Source organism: Ricinus communis, chromosome 1, assembly GCF_019578655.1.
Source record: "Ricinus communis isolate WT05 ecotype wild-type chromosome 1, ASM1957865v1, whole genome shotgun sequence".
In the NCBI taxonomy this organism is placed as follows: Eukaryota; Viridiplantae; Streptophyta; class Magnoliopsida; order Malpighiales; family Euphorbiaceae; genus Ricinus; species Ricinus communis.
In genome coordinates this window covers 30,710,019-30,733,052 of record NC_063256.1, presented here as the reverse complement: position 1 = coordinate 30,733,052, position 23,034 = coordinate 30,710,019, and the positions used below count along the sequence as shown (strand labels likewise).

Here is a 23,034-nt window from a genome sequence, read left to right as displayed (position 1 = left end):
GAAAATCTTTTGTCATTTTAAAGAAAAACTTTCCTATTTCAAAGCTCTTTCTTAGTGACTTCTCCCTTTATTTCCTAAAACTATGTTTAATTAATTAACATAGCTCTAGTAATTAATGAGTGTAGCCAAACTTAGACCTAAGACTTAATGATATATTTATAGCCTCCGAATTCTAGAAAACCCTAGTTGTATTAGATAAATATCAATAATTAATTAAATCTCTTGATTTTATTAGATATTCAATTAAATGAATATCCATCTAAAATTATCAATAAAATCCAATAATTATCACTAAATCTTCTTTTATTAATTTTAGCATTTTTAATGGAGTTGAAATTGGAAAATAAGTCAACCAGTATTATGTAGAGCCAATCAACTATGCACAGAGCCGATTCGGCTCTATGATAAGCCAAAGGGCTCTATGCACAGCCAATTCGGCTGTCCATAGAGCCGATTGGTTTAGGGGGTAAAAAAATTCTGAAAAAATTTATATTTTAGTATCTGAACTTATAAAAACTACTTCAAACTTAATTCTTTCTGCAAATTTAGTCCAAATTGATTCTAAAAAAATTTTGGTTCAATTATTCTCAAACCTAATTGAGATTCATCCGTCCTCAACCTTCCGAGACTTTAAAAAGGTAGCGACTTTCATCATCAGGTTTTCTATAATTCTCTCGATATATGGATCTGAAAAATGGGTACTGACAGTAATTTTCATCATCGAGTTTTCCATAATTCCTTTGATATCTAAATCCATAAAATGGGTACTGATAGAGTATTTAAAAGGCAAAGAGACCAAAATATTAATTTTATCCCCTTATATTTCTGTTAGGTCCTACCCTTGTAAAACATGTGCTAAAGTACCTGAAATTTAAATATATATATTTAGTTTGTTAAATTGGAGTTAAAATGTTGAATTCACATTTCAATTGTCTAATTGGAAAATAAATCATTAATTGGGCATGCAAAGTATATCTTATAAATTTAAAATCATCCTAAAAGAATAAATAATATATATTCATTTATTAAGTTGAATTAAATCAAGATAAGATTTAAAATAGTAACAAAGATAAAATTATGCATACATGCATCAATGAGACTAATTATGAAATTAAGAGACAATAAAAATAATAACTTAGATAATTTACATAAAATAAATAATATTAATTAAGATAATAATAAAAAGTTACGAGTATTACAAAATAATTATAATATACTAAATTCATAAAATTGAAATAACACTCACGTATGTGTTAAAATAATTAAAGATGTTTAAAGATTGAAATATTTATCAACACTTGAATAAATTCTTAATAAATACATATTCAATTATTAAAATACTTCTGAAAATTATTATTAAAAAAAATAAAAATTTAAAGTATTTTCTTAGTTGAATGATTTTTAATTGACATTTGATTGATGTAAGAGGGGTATAATTTATGTTTGGTTGATTTTTTATTATTGTCTAATTTATATTTGTTTAGATTTTAATTTTATTCTTTGGTTTTCATTTATTTAATTTTTTTTAACTTGTTGATTTTTAGTTGATTTTAGTTGATGTGTAATTTTTTTGTAAATATTTTTTGATATGTTTGATGTTTAGTTAATTTTTAAAATATTTGAATTGAGTGTATTTATGTAAACAACCCTATAAATTAAGATAGTCTTTGGCATCCCAAAACCCAGTCCAGCCATTGTCTTGCTGACAAGCCCAAGGTCACCTCATTAAATACCCAAAAAAAGTCCAGGCGCCAAAAGATTTCGGTCAGCTTTTCTGTTTCTGTTTATCTAACAACAATAACGTTCCCTCGTTGATTCGATTAGTATTAAGGCAATCTCCGTCTTTATCTCCACAATTTCTATCTGCAAATTCTAACTCATCTATGTCTCACTGTTTTTAATTAATTGATTAATTTTCTTTAATTCTATACTTTCTAGGGTTAGGGTTTTTGTTCTTCCTCTGATATCATCATCAGCCATGGGTGGAGACTGGCATCAGTTTCTTCAGTCCATTTTCTTAGGTCTCATTTTCTCTTACCTTCTCGCCAAGCTTATCTCTATTGTCGTATCTTTTAAAGACGATAATCTGACCATATCACGCGGTCAAACCAAATCAACGGCTGATTTGGCTTCTGGGAATTTAAGCACAATCCAGGAAACTGAGTCGGTGATGGCTGAGCACGGAAGCGTTAGGAATGAGAGTGTAGCTGGAAGTGGTACTGATAATGATGATGATGATGATGATGATTGGGAGGGTGTTGAGAGTACGGAACTTGATGAAATGTTTAGTGCAGCGACGGCTTTTGTGGCTGCCGCTGCTGCTGATCGGCTGTCGCAGAAGGTGTCGACGGATGTTCAGTTGCAGCTTTATGGGTTGTACAAGATTGCTACTGAAGGACCTTGTAGTGCTCCTCCTCCTTCTGCTATCAAAATGACTGCTCGTGCTAAGTGGTAATTTTCTTATGGATTTCTATTGTTAGAAATGTGAAATTGAAAGCTAAAATTCGGTATTTTATTGTAAAATAAAAATGTTAAGAATGGAGTAGTTGGTAAATTTGAATGATGTTTTCAGGTATGATAGTGTTGCTAGTTAGGAATTTAGCTTGATATTGAAGCAATACCAGCTACCTGTCAGGTACCTTTTCCTTATTACATATAATGTAGGTAACTAATCATTATACCTAGAGCTAAATCTTTTATCATTGTTAGTAGTCAAGGAAGAAAAGAAAAGGAATAAAATAAAAAAAAGAATGTATATTTTTTTCTTGCCCAGGGATAGTGTTGGAAGTTACTGAAGGACCCTTTTTAACTTTGAAGTATTATTGTCTTATTATGTTGTTTCTACTTAAGGGGATTAGTATGATCTTCTGTTACACGCTATAATTTTCTTATTCTTTTCTTTTGTTTTCTAACTTTCTTGGGAGATCTTCATCAGGATATAAAACCTCACTTAATGGTCTTAGTTTGTTTGTTGTTATTATTACTGTGGGATTGGGGTGTAAGGTTTAAATTGTCAAAGTTCTTGCTTCTGCCCATAATGCAAACACTGCAGAGTCCCTAGCTGTATAATAGGTTGACTGCTTAACATCATTCTTTTTTTGTTTTGTTTTGTTTTTTTTTCTTTTGTCGGGGTGATTTGTACCAGGCAAGCATGGCAGAAACTAGGTGCCCTGCCTCCAGAAGATGCGATGCAGAAGTACATTGATATTGTTACGGAGTTGTATCCTTCTTGGGCTTCTGGTTCAACCATTGTGAGATTTTAATCTTCTTTGTTTCACCATTTTGCCCTTTCTTTTCTACTTCTAAGAATGTTTTTACTTTCAGTAGGATTATCTTTAACTTATGTTTTCTTTCCCTGTATGGTTAGAAAAGGAAAGGTGGAGGTGGTGATTCACAATCTACAGATGCAAAAGGGCCTATGGGTCCAGTTTTCAGCACTTATGTCTATGAGGAAGAATCTGGAAATGAGTTGTAAGGTTCTTTATACTTCTATGGATGGAAGGTCCTCTCCGATTTGTATATCTTTTTCCTTGTTAGATACTCGTAGAAATAGTTTCGTTGGGCTTGATTTCTTGGATCTTCATGTGATCACGTGGAAACATACTTATGGAAAGTTTGTGAATTTATCTGTGTTGATTTGGCTCTAGCCATTTGACTTGCCACTTTTCATATCCTAGTGGATACAGTGGTTAGCTTGGTTTTATGCTGATCAGGCTTTCCAGAAATATCGATGAGTTGGGTAGATAGTTAAATGTTCTTTTATCTGTACCTGATCTGCTTTCTTATTCTACCTGTCTCACCTTCTCATTTTCAGTTTTTGGTGACAATAATTGCGCTTTAATGCTTACTGTTCTTTGCCATTATCATGCCTAAACAGATTCATATGTGACCATTTTCCAATCTAGGCTCATATGTATATGTGAGAGAGAGAGAGAGACAAAGAGAGCAAGGTGAAGGGCAGGATGTCTTGCATCATTATAAGTTTATATATGCATGAGTCAGCAAAAGATTAAGTTAGATAATCTGATTTACTTTGATTGTATGACTTGCAGATTTATATTTCAAAATGCTTACTGTAGAATGTTCGAATTTGTTTGTCGTTTAACTTGCTTTTGGAAACAGATATCGAGTATTTAGGCAACAAATTTTCGACCATCTAAAAGGTTCCTTTATTTGGATGCTTTATTAGGCAAATGGAAGCTATTCATGCCTTTGCAAGAGAAGGAGATGTGAAAAACTTGCTCAAGTGTATAGACACTGGTGTTTCTGTGAACTTGAAAGGTGTGTTCAGTAGTTTTTCTTTTCTTCTATACTGTGTTAGTATTAAAAATTATGTCTTACATGTTGATGCGAGTGCTGAAGTTGTGTTGTAAGCTCATCAAGGCATTAAAACATTATGAGCTCCAAATATATGGCCTATAATCCCTGTTCTTGAGGGTGCTTGCTCACTAGTCCATCAAGCGAAGTTAGCATTCTACTTAATTGCTTAGTATATTAGCTTCACAATAGGATGCAAGCAGATTATGAAGCTTGTGAAGATCATTGATAATTGATATTAATAGGCCTAATGCATGCACAACACGCTAAACTTTGCATGTTTTATCAGTTGGCATCCTCAACTTTATATTTTACCACTTAGGCACTTAATTGGCTCTTTTTCTGTTACATGAGACCTTATTTGCATGTACTGTACACTGTCACTAACTTTAGGTTCCAACTATCTTATTAAGTCCTTGTATATTTTTACCCTCACAATTTTTTTTTTCTTAATATCTTATAATTTTTATACATTATCTTTTTGACCCCTTTTAAAACATTTTAAAAATACTTCCGTCTAAAATGTATAAATTTGAAAAAAAAAAAAAGTGTTTGTAATTATATTAAAACTTTCATAGTGTATAACTAATTTTATGGATTATTTAAATATTAATATCTAAAATTTCATAATAATGTGAAATATTGAAATGACAAACTAAACTAAGTTTTAAAAATTAAGAGTAATAATAACAACAATAATACAATCCTGTAACATATGTAATAATAATAGATGTAATATCAATATAATTATAATTGCAATAAATGTTCAAATTTAATAATTTTTCACAGCCAAACTAAATTATAAATTATATCATGTATTAGACATTCTAAATTATGAAATCTTAGAAATTAGTATTAAAATAGTCAATAGAATTAGTTATATAGAATGAAAGTTTCAATTAATCGTAAACACATACTATTCAACTTTACACATTTAAATAAATTTATCCTTAATATTGTCGAAGTAAAAGAAAATTATAAATATTATGAAATATGAAAAAAGATTTAGGGTTTAAGAAGATATTTTACAACATCATGAAATATTAAAAGAAAGGGATCAAAAAGATGTTTAAAAATTATGAGGACTTGAGAGGATATTTGTAGGGGTCAACTAAAGCCTCAATACATGGTTCACTTGCTGAAATTTAGATGATATTCATATGCTTATCCACATCAGCAAATAAGTGCTCATATGATAATATAATTGTCAGGTTCATGTGTCTAAATGGCAAAAGACAAAGTTGAGGGTGCCAACTTACAATACATGTGAAGTTCAAAGTATTGTGTATGCATTAGCCTGATTTAATTTAAGAAAGCTGGTGAATCACAATGTACCTTTTCTTTTAGAATGAATCACATTTTCCCTTTCGGTCTATAATTATCGTCAGCAGAACATACTACTTACCTTTTACCTTTCATATATTTTAGTTATGTACTGTGTCCAGTACTGATATCTTGTAGTTATGGAACTTTTCCTGCCTTTAGTAGGAACAGTTTTAGTTATCAATGAGATTGCATAAAGCATTTAATTTTCTTTGTTTTCTGCACTGCGAAATGAGACTCTACTTTAGTGCATGCATATGATGTAGATCATAAATTTCTTCGTCTTGCTGTGGATATGCTTTTTGTTTATTACAAGCTTGAGTTTCAAGTAAGACTTTGTAAGAGAGTTTCTTCTTCTTAATCTGTATTTGCAATGGAGGAGACTCCAGATTATAATCAATTTCTAATTATTCATTTAGATAATTGCAGATAGTGAGGGACTCCAGATTATAATCAATCTAATTATTCATTTGTGATAATTGCAGATAGTGAGGGTCGGAGCCCTATGCATTGGGCTGTAGATCGTGGCCATCTTAATGTAGTAGAAGTTCTTGTTGGAAGGAATACTGACATAAATGCAAAGGTATACTGGTCGCCATTATAGTCCTTTTGTGTTCAAGTGCTTATTACTATGTTGAAATTTTACGATATTGAGGTAATTTTGATTTAGAAGAAGTTTAGAAAGATGCAATAAATGTATCTGCCTCTAGTCATTTCTCACATTTCTATCTTGAGAATAAAACTTATGTACTCCTAAAATCTTACCTTAAGTTTGACTAGAGCTGGAGAAAAATATAAAACAAGCAATGCAAGTTTTTGGTCATTTTCTTCCATGGAGATTCAGTAACCTCTCTTTGCCGTTGTTGCAATATCATTGCTCCTTTTACTTATTTTTTCTTCTCTTTCCATTTTGCATTGGAAGGACAATGAAGGCCAGACCCCATTGCATTATGCTGCTGTATGTGAGCGAGGAGCTATTGCTGAATTTCTTGTAAAGCAAAATGCTGACACCAATATCAAAGACAACGATGGAAAGTCTGCTAATGATCTTTGTGAGTTGGATTGGCCTTGCTTACGGCACACATGAACAGATTCTGACTGATACTATGTTCTGTAGCTTCTTCCAGCTTGACGAAATTCCCATGGATGTATATGGAAATGTATAACCTTCCATCTCTATTTCAATTATAAATTTAACTTTGGGACAATGATCTCTGCCAAATCCCTTTCTTTTCGTTACATAGTTAATGTGAAGAGTGATCTGATCTATCTTTGCCAAGAAAAAAAGAAGATTATATGTGAAGAGTGATTGATCAGGGGGCACCTTGGTGCAGAAATTATTTGCCTTTTGCAGTATTATTTGATTTAAAAATTTTATGTGCCCCCTGCCTGTTGTTTTTTTAATATTGTTGGCATGTTGCCCTAAAATTTGTCGTCTTCAAATTGATGTTTGATATTTGGTACAATTTATTATTAAACTCAGTTTTATTCTATTAAAATTCAATTTTACTATGTTGAGTTTTTTAATTTTTATTTAATTATATTAAATTTTTTTACTTCTATTATTTAGTTTGATTGAGGATTCCTTTACACAATTAGTCGTAATTAATAAAAAGCTTTACTTTTATCATTATTAATTTATTGTGTATTGATGTGTCTTTTTTAGTACTCGTAAGTGCACGAACTGTTTCTATAGTAAGGAAAAGTTCACTACGAGATCGATATTTTAAGGAACTATGAGGCCGTTTATTATGAAGATTAATTATCAACACAAAACAATAAAAATAAATTTAAATACTCTAAATTATATGCTTGAGAGGATAATGGTTATAAAGTAAAGTAACTAAATAATAAATAAATATGCAATGCAAATGCAAATGCTTATGATTTAAAATTATATGTTAAAAATAGTATTTAATCTAGTCATTTACTTAGTAATCTCATTGTTTTACTTTAAGCCTAGATCTAATGAATGAAATAGTGATCTGCCTTTTTCTCTAAATCACTCGAGCTAATGATGTAATCTAGGTTTCTTATACCAACATAGATTAAAGTAAAGATGATGTTTTTAATACTTTTAAACCTAAAGATTTTCATAATAATTACTATTGCTAAATTAATATGATGGTTAACTAATAATAATAATTGAAACTAATAAAGATATGAAGGTAAAAAAATCATTCATTAAATAAATAAATAATAAGGTTCATGCAAAAGTAAAAAGACTAAAACACTTATGAAAACTAACATATTTAATTCAATGATCATTGTATTAAATAGAAAGACATAAAAAAGTAAAAATTTCCTCTAAATCAAGAATTTCTTCAAGTAGGAAGAAGATTGGTCATCAGTCTCCACTTCTTGAAAAAGCTCCTTAGATCCTAAAATGAGTAATGAAAACTAAACTAAAGTTTTTATGGAAAACTGTAGAGAATTATAAAGAGAATAATGGTGGGCATATATAGAAAGCAAGTAGGAGAAAACTCTCCTCATTCTTCCTTTTTTAAATTAGGTTTTGCAGAGATTTATATAGAAAAGAGTCCTCCTGTAAATAAATCTTCATAGAGACAAATATACTGATATAAGTCTATCTAATAAATACGACTTAAAGTATCTTAATTTCCACCAAATAATATCCTATAAATAACTCTTAATATAAATCCTAATAATTATACAAAATGATTAAAATATCCCTTGGGTCTTGTAATTACCAGTCAATGCGTCTTAATCTTGGATCTTGACACGAACATGTCTCATTAAGCTTCTTTTAGTTCCATATTTTCCTCTTTGCTAATATTCCTGAAATTAGACAATTAAGCTTAAGTGAGATAAAAACACATATTTTCACCATTTTATATATAGAAATATATCATTAAATTTCTAAAATACCCTTAAATATCTATATATAATTTGGACCGATCATGTATTAATTTATGAATGTACTTTTACTATGTTTCTTTCTTTCGTTTGAATCATTGGCTATTATAGTTGTCAAATATGTATTATAGACAAAGAAAAAGTAATTACTATTTGTGGTATATTTTTTTTATATTACTTATTTTTTAATATTTAAAATTATATTTTTTTATCATTTTATTTTATAATTTTATATTAAAAATTCCTACCATCAAATTTTTTATTAAATAATCGTTCACAAGGGTTGTTGTTATACTTTTTACTCTTATTTTTGATGTAATACACAAATTGGTCATTTTATCTTGTAATTTTGTACTAAAAAATCATTTCATTAGAATCTCGTTAAATAAAAATTAACAATGTTTGATTTTATACTATTTATTTTTTTATTTTTAGTGTAATATATAAATTATCTTGTATAATTAATTTATTAGATTAAAATTCTATTTTTTAAATAAAACTAATTATTATTTCTTTCATCCAAAATTAAGACAGTTAAAAGATTAAGAAGGCGTATTAGATTAAGAAAACTAAAGGATTTGATGGAATTTAAATTTCAGGTGTATTCTATAATAATTTTAGAAAAACTATATATAATTCATGATGTATTCTATATTGACTTTTAAAGATTTTAAAAAAAGTCTACCGAAATTAGGAGGTATTCAATTATAAATTTTATAAAATCTATAAAAATAAATTAGTATTCAAAAAGTCATCGGCTTTTATAGACATAGGCTTTAAATATTTAGAATGACTTTTTTTATGTAGTGCTACGAATAGAAAGATCTCGAAGAATTCTCTTCTTATTCTCCTCAAGATTTCAATAGATTTTTTTTTTTGAAGACTTATCTTTTTTCTTCTTAAGTTCTCTTGTATTATCGTCATTATTCGTTTTCACTATATTCTCCATCTTAAAAGAAAAAGATTGGATGAAACTCAAAGCTAAATACCGATAATATTTTCTTGAGCTCATATATACAAAAAAAAATTTAATCAAAGTTTTTAATTTAATCTTAAGAGGGATTCTCGTAAGAAATATGAATTCAAATAAATAGTCTAGTGATTTTTGAAAGATTGGTTTAAGTAAACAATTGCACTATAGATTTCTAGATTTTATTAGGAAGATCAGTTGGATTGTTAAAGGTGATTATTATTGATTTAGATATTTATCAAATAAATAATAAAAAAATATAACGCATATAATATGAATTTAATAGTTTAATTGAAAACAAATCGTGATATGTCAATTTTCTTTAAGTTATTATCTTGACAAAAAAATAGTATTAATATTATGAGGTAGAAAATTTAAAAGTAGATCTGGAGTTGAAAAAACAATGAAATGTCTGTTATTTGGGTATGGAATTGCATATTAACATTACATGGAATAACATTTGAAATAAAATTAAAATGATTAATTTTATTTTTAAATAATTGAACAATAGAGAAACAATAGTTTATAAAAATCAAAAAAAATTTCATAAAAGTCTATCAATATCTACACAAGTTTTGTTTAAGTAAAGTCTGTAAAACTCATTAATAAATGGGATAATTACTATTTATTTCTTGTATCTTTTCATATTGTACTAGTTATGTCCGACATTTAAAAATATATTTTTCATCCTTTTATTTTGTAATTTTATAATAAAAACCTATTCTGTTAGAATTTGTGTTAGGAAATCATTAATTAGGTTTGATTTTATATTCTTTGCCTCCTGATTTTTATTTAATATACAAATTGCCCCCTATAATTTATTTATTACATTAAAATCCCCTTGTGTTTTGAAAGTCAATGTAATTAATAATGTAAATTGATAAAAAATATAATTTGATTCTTAAACTTCTTATCAAAGTTACAATTTTACTGTAACAAAATTAATAATACTATTACTATCTATTTATTTTTACAATTTTAAAGTTAAATTATATGAATTTTTAATTTTTTGATTAATAAAAGTACTTTTAAGATATTTAAATTTTATTAGAATTTAATTATACTGAAAATTAGAATAATTAAAGAACACTAATTAATTATTTTTATATAAACACTAAAATTGATTTTTATATCAAAATTAGACAAGAGGGTTTTAGTATAATAAATAAACTATAAGAGGCAATTTGCATATTACACCAAAAATCAATGGGCAAATAGTATAAAACCAAACTAGTTAACAGTTGTTTAACGGATATTCTAATGAAATGGATTTTTAGTATAAAATTACAAAATAGAAGGATGAAAAAATATATTCTTTAAATGTTAGAGATAACTAATATAATATGGACAAACACATGGGGCAAGTAGTAATTATCCCTTAATAAATTTATTAACTCTGCAAAAGTCATTGAAGTTTCATGAGCACTATAACAGAAGTTTATAAAAGTCTTAATTGAATATACCAATTGATAAAAGAAATCATTAAATATCAGACTAGTCTAAAATTATATTTTTATCAAATTAATGTAAAATTTTATTTTTAGCAAAAATCAATTTTGATTTCTATATAAAAATAATTAATTAATATTTCTTAGTTGCTCTAATTTTTAGCATAAATTTTAGTAAAATTTAAACATTCAAAGTAATTATATTTAGCAAAACATTGAAAATTTATATAATTTAACTTTAAATTATTAAGATAAAAAATTATTTTTATTATTAATTTTATTGCATTAGAATTATAACTTTAGTAATAAGTTTAGGACCAAATTATTTTTTTATTAATTTAATACTTTAATCATTGACTTTCAAAATACAAAGAAACTTTAATACAATAAACAAAATATAGAAATAATTTATATACTACACCAAAAATTAAAGGACAATTAGCATTAAACTAAATCTAATAAAATTATTGTTTAATAGAAATTCAGACGGAAAGACCTTTTAGTACAAAATTATAAAATTTAAAATTTAAAATATAATTTTTTAAAATGTTAGGGAGTAAGTAATATAATATAAAAAAATAAGAAAGTATATAGTAATTATCCCCATAAAAGTTTACTTACTAATAGGTCCAAATTATATAGATATTTACGGTATTTTAGAGATTTAATAATATGATTTCTACATATAATATGGTGAAAATATATATTTTTACCTCACTTAAGTTTAATTATCTATTTTCAGGTAATATTAGACAAGAGAAAAAAATATGGAGCTAAATATTCAAAAAGAAGCTTAATTGGGTATTTTCGTATCAAGGCTCAAGATTAAGATGCATAGACTGCTATTTGCAAGGCCTGGCAAAAAATTACAAGGCCCAAGGGATATTTTAATCATTTTGTATAATTATTAGGATTTATATTAAGAGTTATTTATGGGATAGTACTTGGTGGAAATAAAGACACCTATATTCTTATCTATCAGATAGACTTATATTAATATAATTATTTCTAGGGAAATTTACTTAGAGGAGGACTCTTCTCTATATATCTCTCTACATACCTAGTTCTAGAAGGAGGAGGAGAGCTCTCTACATCTGTCCATCATTATTTTCTCTACAGTTCTTTCATAAACACTTTAGTTTAGTTTTCATTACTCTTTTTAAGATTTAAAGAGCTTTTCAAGAAGTGGAGAGTGAGGACCAATCATCTTCCTACTTGAAGAAATTCTGGATCTAGAGGGAGCTTTTTCTTTATTATTTTATGTCTTTCTATTTAATACCATGATCATTAGGTAAATATGTTAGGCTAGTGTTCATAAGTATTTAGTTTAGTCTTTTTACTTATGTATGAACCTTGTTATTTATTTATTTAATGAGTGATTTCTTTACCTTCATATCTTTATTAGTTTTATTTATTATTGTTAGTTAACCATCATATTAATTTAGTAATAGTAATTGTTATGAACATATTTAGGTTGAATGTATTAGAGATACCAACTTTGCTTCAATTTATGTTGGTAAAAGAAACTTTAGTTGCATCATTAGTTTGAGTGACTAAAGGAAAAAAAACCATCTAATTGATTAGATATAGGCTTAAAGTAAAATAAGGAGATTAGTAAGTACATGGTTAGACTAAATACCGTCTTTAGCATATAGTACGATCAAAGTCGAATCGTAAGCCTATAATGAAGCAAATTCAATGAAGCAACAATTGGTACCATAGAGAAGTGGCCATAAACTAGAGAGTCTTGACCAATTTGAAAGATCATTTGATGTAGTTGAAATAACTGAAATTTGAGTTGTTCGATCAAGTGAGGGAAACTCAATGGAATTCATAATTGTCTCAATGTTATTTTTTTCATTATTTTTGCAAAATATTCAAGAACTAAGACCACTCTAATGCTCATTTTCTCCATGCATAAACTGAACTAACTATTAGGATAAGCACGAAAATTAAAGCTTCTATAAATACGGATAACCCCAATACATCGAAACTCTTGCCCATGGATAAAGGAAAACCATTTCAACATCAAAAACAATAAAAACTAGAGCAAACATATAATAATGGATTCGAAATTGTAACCAAGCATCGCCCATGTTTTAAATCATAAGCATTTGCAGTTGCATTTTATATTTATTTATTGTTTGGTTATTTTACTTTATGAATATTATTCTCTTAAAAATACTGACTTAGAGTATTTAGATTTATTTTTATTATTTTGTGTTGATAATTAGTCTTTATAATAAGTGGCCTCATAGTTCCTTGAGAGATTGATCTCGTGGTGAACTTACCCTTACTATAGGAGCGGTTCGTGCACTTGCGAGTACTAACTTAGACAAATCAAGTTTTTGGTATCGTTACCGGAAAACTATATCCAAATTTTATTATATTGATTAGTGTCTTGTGTTTTATTTATGTGTTTTTGTTTTGTTTTCTAAATTTTATTTTTTAATTTTTTAAATCTGAAATTTCTTTTTATTTTGTATATTTAGCAGGAAACAACTAGAAGAAGAATCAAAAGAAGAAGTTGATATCATGGCAAACCCACCAAGAGAAGTAGGAGCTGAAAGGCGAATGGCTATAAAAGATTATGCACGGCCTATAATTGGTAGCATTACTTCATGCATAGTTCTAGGTGATGCATCTAGGAATTATGAACTTAAGAACATTCATTTTATGTTATATCGAGTGAGGATGCATTAACATTCATTAGAGAGTTTCCCATTATCTAGACTTAATGAGAATCAATTAAGAATGAGGTGTTTCCCTTATTCATTGAAAGATAGAGCAAAGACTTGGTTAATAACCTTGCCTCCTAATACCTTGAGAACTTGGGATGAAATGTATAAAAAGTTTATGAGTAGGTTTTACTCATATCAAAAGACTAAAGAATTAAGAGTTGAAATTTTTAATTCTTATCAAAAGGATACTGAATCTTTTCATGAAGTATGAGATCGCTTCAAATCACTTTTATTGCAAATACCATACCATGGATACCCACTTCCAATAACCAACCAATTATTTTATGATGAGTTGACACAACAATATCAATGTATAGTTGATAATGCAGCTGGGGGTGCTATATTAGAAAGGACAACTTATGAGATTTATGACATCTTTGAGATGTTAGGAGCTAATTCTCAACAAAAGAGTGTGAGGATAAAAAGAGTAGGAGTAAATGAAGTAGTAGCTAGTAGTGAGATGACCATACAATTAGCTGAATTGACTAAGCAAGTTAAGATGTTTGCCTCAACAAAAAACGTATCAAATAATGAGGTGTGTGGTATTTATAGTATTTATAGTCATGGTGCTAATGTTTGTTCATCTTTTGATAATTATAGAGGAAATATGTATGACCAAGTAAATTTGATGGATTTTTACCAACCTATGCATTCTATGAATGACCCTTATTCCAACACATATAACCTAGGTTGAAGAAACCATTCAAATTTTTCTTAGAAATACAATAACCAAAACCCACCATAATTATTGAGAAACGGAAATCAATCTCATTACCAAGACCAATATTCTCAATTCCAAAGGGACTCCATTCATTTCTTTCCAGATCAAGAACAAACTCTTCAATGTAATGAACAAAGAAGCTAATTTTGGAAGAAACACTTCAATCATTTATGATCATAATAGGAAGAAGAAGAATGAAAAAAAGACAGATTACATTGAGGCTTTAACGAAACGTTTAGAAGCTCAAATGAGACAAATTGTTGAAGTTGTTCAAGAGTTCAAGAAAGAGAAATTATCAAGTCAACATGAACAAGGCAATTCTATTACTACTATTAGAAAAGGTGAGGTTGTTGATAATAAAATTGGTATGGAAATTGAAATGAATTCTTCTTCTTATGCAGGTACACCTAAAAATGATAGATTATTGCAAATCAATAAGGAGAGCATGCAAAAGAAAGAAAAAGTAGAGCCTAATCTTAGAATTGAGAAGAAAGAAAAGGAAGTATTTTGTAGACCCGAATTCCATAAGGCAGCTCAGCCTTATAGACCACCTATTCCTTTCCTAAACCAATTCAAAGAGAGCAAAAAGGATAAAAAAAATTGAAAATATTAAGATGCTCTCTAAATTCAACACTAATTTATCTTTGTTGGATGTTATCAGGAATAAGCCAACTTATGCAAAATTCTTTAAAGAGTTGAACACTAACAAAAAAAGATATGCGAACAATGAAAAAGTACAAGTAGCAAGAGCAGTGCTTCAACATCAGTTGCCTTTTAAAATAAAGGATCATGGTAGCTTCATCATTAATATTACAATAGGGGACAAAAAGGATACAAAAGCCATGTTAGATTTGGGAGCAAGCATCAACTTGATGCCTTATTTGATGTATGAACAACTTGGCATTGGAGAGTTGAAGCCTACCATTATGTCTCTACAATTTGCTGATAGATCGATAAAATATCCTAGAGGTATAGTGGAAGACTTGCTAGTTCAAGTAGGTAAGTTAATAATTCATGTTGATTTTGTAGTACTTGACATGAAAAATACACCAACAAGGGATAAGGAGCAAATTATACTCCTTGGTAGACCTTTCATTGCAACTACTAGAACTGTGATTGATATGCAAAATGGAAAACTTATCATGATAGTTTTAGAAAAAACTGTGGAATTTAAAGTATTTGATTCTCTAACTTTATCTCGTAAATCTACTATTGATAAGTGTTCATATAATTATTTAGATTCTCTTATTTATTAATAATTGCATGATGATATTCTATTCCTAATTGATAAGAGCTTTCATGAGCATTAAAAGTATGAAGCCATATTTGAAAGGAATGATTTATGATCAAGAGGTGGAGTGCATGGATGAACGCCCACCATGAGCATAATTAGGAATGTCTAGCTATAGACAATAAACTTAGCGATTGTATTTTGTTTTATTTTTATACATTTAAGTTATTTTTTTCTTTTTAATCTTTTAGTGTTTTATGTTTACTTTGTAGGCCTATGAAAGAAAAGTAAGCATGCCTACCTTCTTTAATTTCCAAAAGGCAATATTTCTCTATGTAGTAATATGTCAATTTATTTTTAATAATAAGCTTTCATGTTTAATTAATCTTATGTTATTATATGGATATTGTGTGCTTAAAATGTTGAATATTCATTATTGAGAAATATTAATTGGGAGTTTTTGGAGTTTAGGCATGTCTAATTTTTTTGTAGGATTAGAGATTAGTCAAGTTTTGTTTAGTTGATATTAGTTATTTTTAGTTTTAGTGATTTTCTTAGTTTTAAATTTTATTTTATTTAAATCTTTAATAAACTCTAATTTTTAGTTTAAATTGTAAATTTTAGTATTTAAAATTTTTAATTTTTATTCAAATTTATGTTCTCATTAATTATTTGCCCTTAGAGTGTATAAAAGTTAATTACAAGTAAAAGAAAAAACAGAGCGAGCCACGTTGCCGCTGCAAAATATCGAATGGGCCCGCAGGAGCCACTAGCAGCAACATGCAGCGAGTCGCAGGGCTCCTCGTGAGGAACGCAGATGCAGCAGGTGAGAGCAGCTAGTACCCTCAGGGAGGTCGCGGGCCGCTCGACACAACTAAGCGAGGTATGGAAGTTCCCACAAGAAGCATAAGCGTTGCCAGACAAGAGGATGACGCCATCTGCGAGGCACGGACGAGGGCGCGATGTAGGCAGAAGCTGTACCAACACTCACGCCGTGAGCTCGCGGAGGAGCCGCCAGATGCGGAAGACACGACTCCACCACTTCCTCTTCCAATTTTTACAAATTAAATATTTTAATTATAAAAATAAAAGGTAAATGACACATGAGCAAGACTTAAGTCATTTTTAAATTTAAACGCTATTCTTAAAATATAAACAACTAGATATAATATTTCTTTTCCTCTTAAGAATACATATCCATCTCCTCCACATATATAGTCATGTCATTGATTTAAGACTTTATTTTAGATTTTATTTATATTTATTTATTTTTAAGACCTACCTTTTTATTATCTTAAGATTTAATCTTTCTAGTTTATTTAAGATACTTTATTATTTCCAGTTCTTTATTTCTTTTACAATTATCAATAATGTGTATTCAAGTGTACTTCTAAGATTTGGATGGTAGAGTTTGGAATTCAAGTTCATGGCTTACTATGCATTGCAAAACTCTAGGGGAGTGTTCTATCTTTTTCCTCTCTTCTTGATCTTTATTTTTTATATATGCAATGACATGGAGGATAATATCAAATTTAAGTGTGGGGAAGAAAAATAAAATATTTCTTCAATTAAACTTTATATGCCATGCCATGAGCATTAGCAACTTTGGTGAATTTTTGCAAAGTTTTAAATTTTTATACTTAATTTTTTCTTATTATTCTATATAAGAGTCGATGAAAGAATGCTATTATATTAAGATTCTTGAACTCTTGAGTTAGTTTTTAATATGTATAATTATGAACTCATGAGTTATTTACACTTAAATAATCAAGTGTCTTTTGCATATGGACATGATGAGTAGTTTAGCAATTTTGAGTTGGGTATAGTTAGAAGTATATGATTTAGATTATGATCTCTTTATTATTAAATTGGCGTGCCTAAGTCTATGAGATATGAAATGGGCAAGTTAAAAGCTAAGTTTAATAATTCTACTCCGCTAATTTTAGTTGCTTTAGTAACCGGGGATCTTCATGACCAATGTCAATTTTCACGTAAAAAGACAATTGAGATTATGAGTATGCAAAGCATCTTGATGTATGTTTTATTGAGTAACCAGGTGCATTCATCGCCCATGTTTGTATTTGCATAAAAAGACGTAACATCTCAAGAAAGAAATAAATACTCTAAGTATCAAAAATTAGAATCCAAGGGGTGTAAAAAAAAAAGAAAAAAAAGTATAAGAGCTTGAAAAGCAAGTGATATAAAAAATATATAAATGTCTATTCACAGACTACTATTTGCAAGACCTGACCAAAAACTACAAGGCCCAAGGGATATTTTAGTCATTTTGTATAATTATTAGAATTTATATTAAAAGTTATTTATGTAATAATACTTGGTGGAGATAAAGATACCTATATTCTTATCTATCAGATAAATTTATATTGGTATATTTATCTTTAAGGAGACTTACTTAGATGATGACTCTTCTCTATATATATATCTACAAACCTAGTTTTAGGAGTAGGAGGATACCTCTCTCCTATCAGCTCTCTACATCTATCCATAATTATTTTCTCTACAGCTTTTTCATAAATACTTTACTTTAGTTTTCATTACATTTTTTAAAATTTAAGAAGCTTTTCAAAAAGTGGAGAGTGATGACCTATCATCTTTCTACTTGAAAAAATTCTGGATCTAGATGAAGCTTTTACTTTATTGTTTTATGTCTTTCTATTTAACACCATAATCATTGGGTTAAATATATTTTGCTAGTTTTCATAAGTATTTAGTGTAATCTTTTTTATTTATGCATGAGTCTTGTTATTTATTTATTTAATAATGATTTCTTTACCTTCATATATTTATTAGTTTGAGTTATTATTGTTAGTTAACCATCATATTAATTTAGGAATAGTAACTGTTAAAAATATTTTAGGTTGAATGTATTAGAGATACCAATTTTGCTTCAATCTATGTTGGTAGAAGAAATTTTAGTTGCATCATTAGTTTGAGTGACTAAAAAAAAAGGTACATCACCATCTCATTCATTAGATATAGGCTTAAAGTAAAACAAGAAGATTACTAAGTAAATGGCTAGACTAAATAATGTCTTTAATATATAGTTTTAAATCATAAGCATTTGTATTTGCATTGCATATTTATTTATTGTTTGGTTACTTTATTTTATGAATATTATTCTCTAAAAAATATTAATTTAGAGTGTTTAGATTTACTTTTATTATTTTATATTAATAATTAATTTTTATAATAAGTGACCTCATAATTCCTTAAGAGATCGATCCCGTGGTGAACGTAATCTTATTATAGAACCGCTTAGACACATCACTTACAATTTACTATTGCCATATCTGAGATAGCTAGAGCAAGAATTGTTATGGCATATATTGCAATGTTGATGAATATGCTAAATAAATAATGTTGTATCCCAGATATCTATCTATATTCTACAAGTAATTGCACGTTGTAACAACTCATTCGTTTTTAGTTCATATTCAACTTTTCTCTTATAAGAAAAAAGGGGAAATTGTAGAGGAGAAAAAACATTAGTGTGTTTTAAATTTCCATAACTTCAATGCTATTCCATACCAAAGTTCTTCTAGGGTATTCATCGTAAGTTCAGTACTTGCAATCTCCAAAGCCTGGAATATGAAGGAAAATACAAATTAGAAAATGACTCTTTAAAATATGAGAAAAATGCTTGAAAAATCAGGTTTTGTTTAGTTGTGAAAAACTAAAGCTATTTTTTTAAAAATTCTTTTAAGAAATATATAAGTAAAGTTTCATATTTAGTTAACATAATTTTTTAAAATCTAGAAATTAAAAAAAATATTTTAATCTTCATATTTATATATAAGTTTAAAAAACATTATTTTGATGTTTTCTATTTAAAAGAGTCATATAGAAGCGGGTTTTACTTTTTATTTTTTAATATATTTTATATGTTTTTTTTTTATATTTTTCAAATGAGAAATAAAAAAATAGAAAACTCAAAAAAAAAAAACTGAAAATTGAAAAAAAAAAATCCCCACAACTAAACAATCCCAAATTTTCCAATGTAGGATTATAGACTTCCCCATACCATTATGCCATATGATTAAATTGTGTTCCATTTACTATTGATTAATATAATTAGAAATCGAATAATATAAATGCAATATTATCGATAAATTTAAATGACATCATAAATACGTTACATGCCATAATTATAGTAGAAAGTTCATAATAAGTGAGGAATACAATTTATCCGAAAAATTTCTCTGTAAATACAACAAAAAAGTCAAAATAACAATCCTATAAATCATCAATTTTTGCAATATTTGAAATTTAATTTGTGGGCTTTTTTGAACTCTTAAACCTTCTTTTTCTGTTAACGAGATGGAAACTAAGGATATAATTCTTATTTATGGTAATTTTTAAATATTTGAGTTCTAGGAAAAACAGCTTTCAAAAGAATATTAGTAATTTATTACTTTTTTGAAAAACACAGAATAAAAAATAAATCAGTTGATTAAATAAAATAATTGTAAATGTCCTTTTTAGACATTCAATAGCAATCTATCTCCTGCAAGTCCGGAAGAAATTGTAAAAGAAAAATAGAAGTAATAAAGGAAAGTGCTAAACAGAAATATAACTCAGTTGAGAATTTATGGGATGAAGGGTCTAAAAAACCAAGCAAGGATTGGTATAAAACATACTCGGATCGACGCTGCTGATTGCTCCAGTCTGTTCAAAATCGCAGTCATAAGCATTCCTTCCATTGGCTTGATAGTAAGCATTCATGGCAAATGCTGCATGTGCCCTAACTGTATTAGGAAGGAAGCACTTACCATTATCTTGAATAGGTTCACAGTACTCCGCTCCCAACCCACATACATAATCAATGTTTCTTTGTAGAGCCTCTGTATCTGCTCCTGTTTTTGGAAGGCACCACCGTTTCCCTTCAGGATCCGAGCTCGCCGGCGGTGCAACCATCGGCACTGGGGTGGGGTTCTTTGGAATCGATGAACTAGCCTGCCAAGATGAAACCAGTCAAATAAAGGCTGGTCATTTCAGAGATAACGTGCGCATGCTCTCTCTATCACACGATGAGACCAACTATGTGATACGGATCACAAACACATGTTGTCTCTAAATCATTTTTCTTAAAATAATGTGTGTATTCTTAAATGTTGTATACACACATTGATTGTTGATAGAAGAATAGAAATACCGATCTAGATTACTTAAAACCAATGTCAGGGTAGAAGATAACCAAAATCCTTACCTAATTAGGTCTCAAACTATTAAATAATTGATACATATTTATTAATTTATATAATTCAATATCCATTGATCATTTGATATCAAAATATAAAACATGTTATTTTTCTACTGATTACGGTGTATACAACTAGTATAATAAAAATTAGTTTCAATCTGTCAAAATGTGTCATCAAGATACTAAACGAATAAAAGTAAGAAAGAAATGCAATCAATGCAAATATAATATTTAATAAAAAATGTCACATATAACTATGCAATTGATTTAGTCTAAAATCAATGACGTGTAGACCGAGTCTATCAAATAATTTTTGTCAAGGATGGTTATTTTTTTAACCTGTTGATGTTGGTCCGAGTCCTTAAGCTCGGTATTTCTATTCTTCTGTCTACTATAATATATAGTTGAAATATTAATTAACTAGCAGAGCATAGTTTCACCATGGTTATTAACAATTAGAAGGCCGATTATAACGATTAACAAATATGTAACATGTTGGTTATTGGCTGCGGCAGCTACCGTGGGCCGGAGGATTCCGATATCATACACAGGAGTCATGTCTGGTTGGAACAATCCGAAATTGCGCTCACAGGTAGGTCCAGGCTTGAGATTTTCATTAAAAAGTGCGAAAATGTAAGTCTCGAATGTCCGGTTTGGCATCAAAGGAGTGCCAGAACCAGATGTTACATGTTTCATGAGATTTCCATTGTAGTGAGCTGCACTGTCTGCATCTACACCAAGTTGTAATGAATCTCCCTTAGATGGCCATCCGGTTTCGGCTATGACTATATCAATGTCAGTAAAACCAAGGAGCTTGATTGCTGAAAAGACTGCATCAAGCTGCCCATCTAACATGTTTGTGTACATAAGTTTGGTGTTATCATCCATCACTCCAGCATTAGGCCTGAATAGTGCATAATCAAGAGTATCAGGAGAACATCCGAAAAATGGATATGGGTTGATCATGAAAGGTGAATTGGTGTCTCTGAGGAAGCTAAGCAACGGTTTAAGCACATGAACATCATAGCCTTGTCGAAATTTTCCGGTGGACGGTGGGCTTGAAGTGGAGAGAATGCCAAGAGAATGAGGGGTAGAAACTTTGATTTTGCGATCTAATGATGCTCCAACAAGGGCTGTATGGAGTGTTTGCATTGCCGGAACAAGGCCTGCAATCAGCATTTTGTTTGCAGTTGATATTACTTCATTTCCAACTAAGATTCGGATGATATTCGTGGCGGGCACATAAGGTTGGATATTGGATTTTACCCATTGTTGAGCAAAGTTTAGCTTGGTTAGGCGGGGGATTTGATCATTAGGGACTGTGACTGTTACTTCAATCCCAGTATGAGCAAATGCTTGTAATATTTCCCTATTGGTATCAAATAGCCTAACCCGGTTTATAATGGTGGATTCTACAAGAAAATTTGCAACTTGTGCTGGTGGAGGAAGGTTGTTTGCCACTGTACCATAATTCACTCCAAGAGTGCCTTCAGCTCCTAAGTGAATAGCAGCATTGATATAAATAATTGGATTAGTTACATGAAATTGTTCTCATGCACAGAAAAAATAAAATGTATTGTGAATGTGACTCCGTTACGTGTTCATTACGACGTACCAAACATGGCCTAAGAATCACGAATGCTAATGCTACAAGATTGAGAACAAGTCCAGAAAGTAATACCTGGAATTATGGTTGATTGAAGAAACAAAATTGCAGTAACCATTGAAGCATAGAGGGCAGCAGATTCTCTCTCCATAACTGTAAGTTGATCGGGGAGTGTGGGGTGGGATACTGGGTGCAGAGATGAAAGATTGAGAATAGTAACTGATTGTTGGGGAGTCGAGCAACGTTTCAAGAAGTGAATTCAGAGATACCTTTCTTTACTGGTAGGGAAGTTCTTTGTGCTGTTGTAAGGGTAACTTTGTTCTGTTTGCTTGCTTTAAATGGACCTTTAAATTTGTAACTTTGCCTTTGAATCTGTTCTATCATTCTTTCTTTTCTTTGGAAAGAAACTAAGCCAATTATCCGCTGTTGAACATTGAATACGTATAAATTATCTAATATTAAAATATAAAATACTAATATATTTGTTTATCCATTCAATGCAATGTATATACTAGAATAGGAAAGAATTGCCCTATTTGAATAACTTTTTAACATGTTGAAATATAAAGTAAATGAGAC

At 29.1% G+C, this 23,034-nt stretch overlaps 2 protein-coding genes across 4 annotated transcripts; one reads left to right on the top strand and one right to left on the bottom strand.

Annotated features, from left to right (window-relative positions):
* The first annotated feature begins 1,680 nt into the window (after nt 1-1,680).
* Nucleotides 1,681-7,023, top strand: LOC8275054 (acyl-CoA-binding domain-containing protein 1). 2 transcript variants are annotated; one of them, XM_015723616.3, is made up of 7 exons: nt 1,681-1,831; nt 1,939-2,451; nt 3,146-3,251; nt 3,368-3,471; nt 4,190-4,281; nt 6,126-6,223; nt 6,563-7,023. In XM_015723616.3, the coding sequence occupies exons 2-7, from the start codon at nt 1,979-1,981 to the stop codon at nt 6,725-6,727; spliced, it is 1,038 nt and encodes a 345-aa protein (XP_015579102.1). In that variant the 5' UTR covers nt 1,681-1,831; nt 1,939-1,978; the 3' UTR covers nt 6,728-7,023. The 2 variants fall into 2 exon arrangements, with proteins under 2 accessions (XP_015579102.1, XP_048235302.1); XM_048379345.1 differs by having other exon boundaries at nt 1,684-2,451.
* Nucleotides 7,024-19,045: 12,022 nt separating this feature from the next.
* LOC8275053 (glucan endo-1,3-beta-glucosidase) lies at nt 19,046-22,764 on the bottom strand. 2 transcript variants are annotated; one of them, XM_025158618.2, is made up of 5 exons: nt 22,531-22,764; nt 21,369-22,345; nt 20,419-20,602; nt 20,287-20,314; nt 19,046-19,230 (listed from the first exon to the last, which is right to left on the bottom strand). In XM_025158618.2, exons 1-5 carry the CDS (start codon nt 22,604-22,606, stop codon nt 19,197-19,199), a joined length of 1,299 nt encoding a protein of 432 aa, XP_025014386.1. In that variant the 5' UTR covers nt 22,607-22,764; the 3' UTR covers nt 19,046-19,196. The 2 variants fall into 2 exon arrangements, with proteins under 2 accessions (XP_025014386.1, XP_015579101.1); XM_015723615.3 differs by having other exon boundaries at nt 20,287-20,602; nt 22,531-22,762.
* Nucleotides 22,765-23,034: the final 270 nt, after the last annotated feature.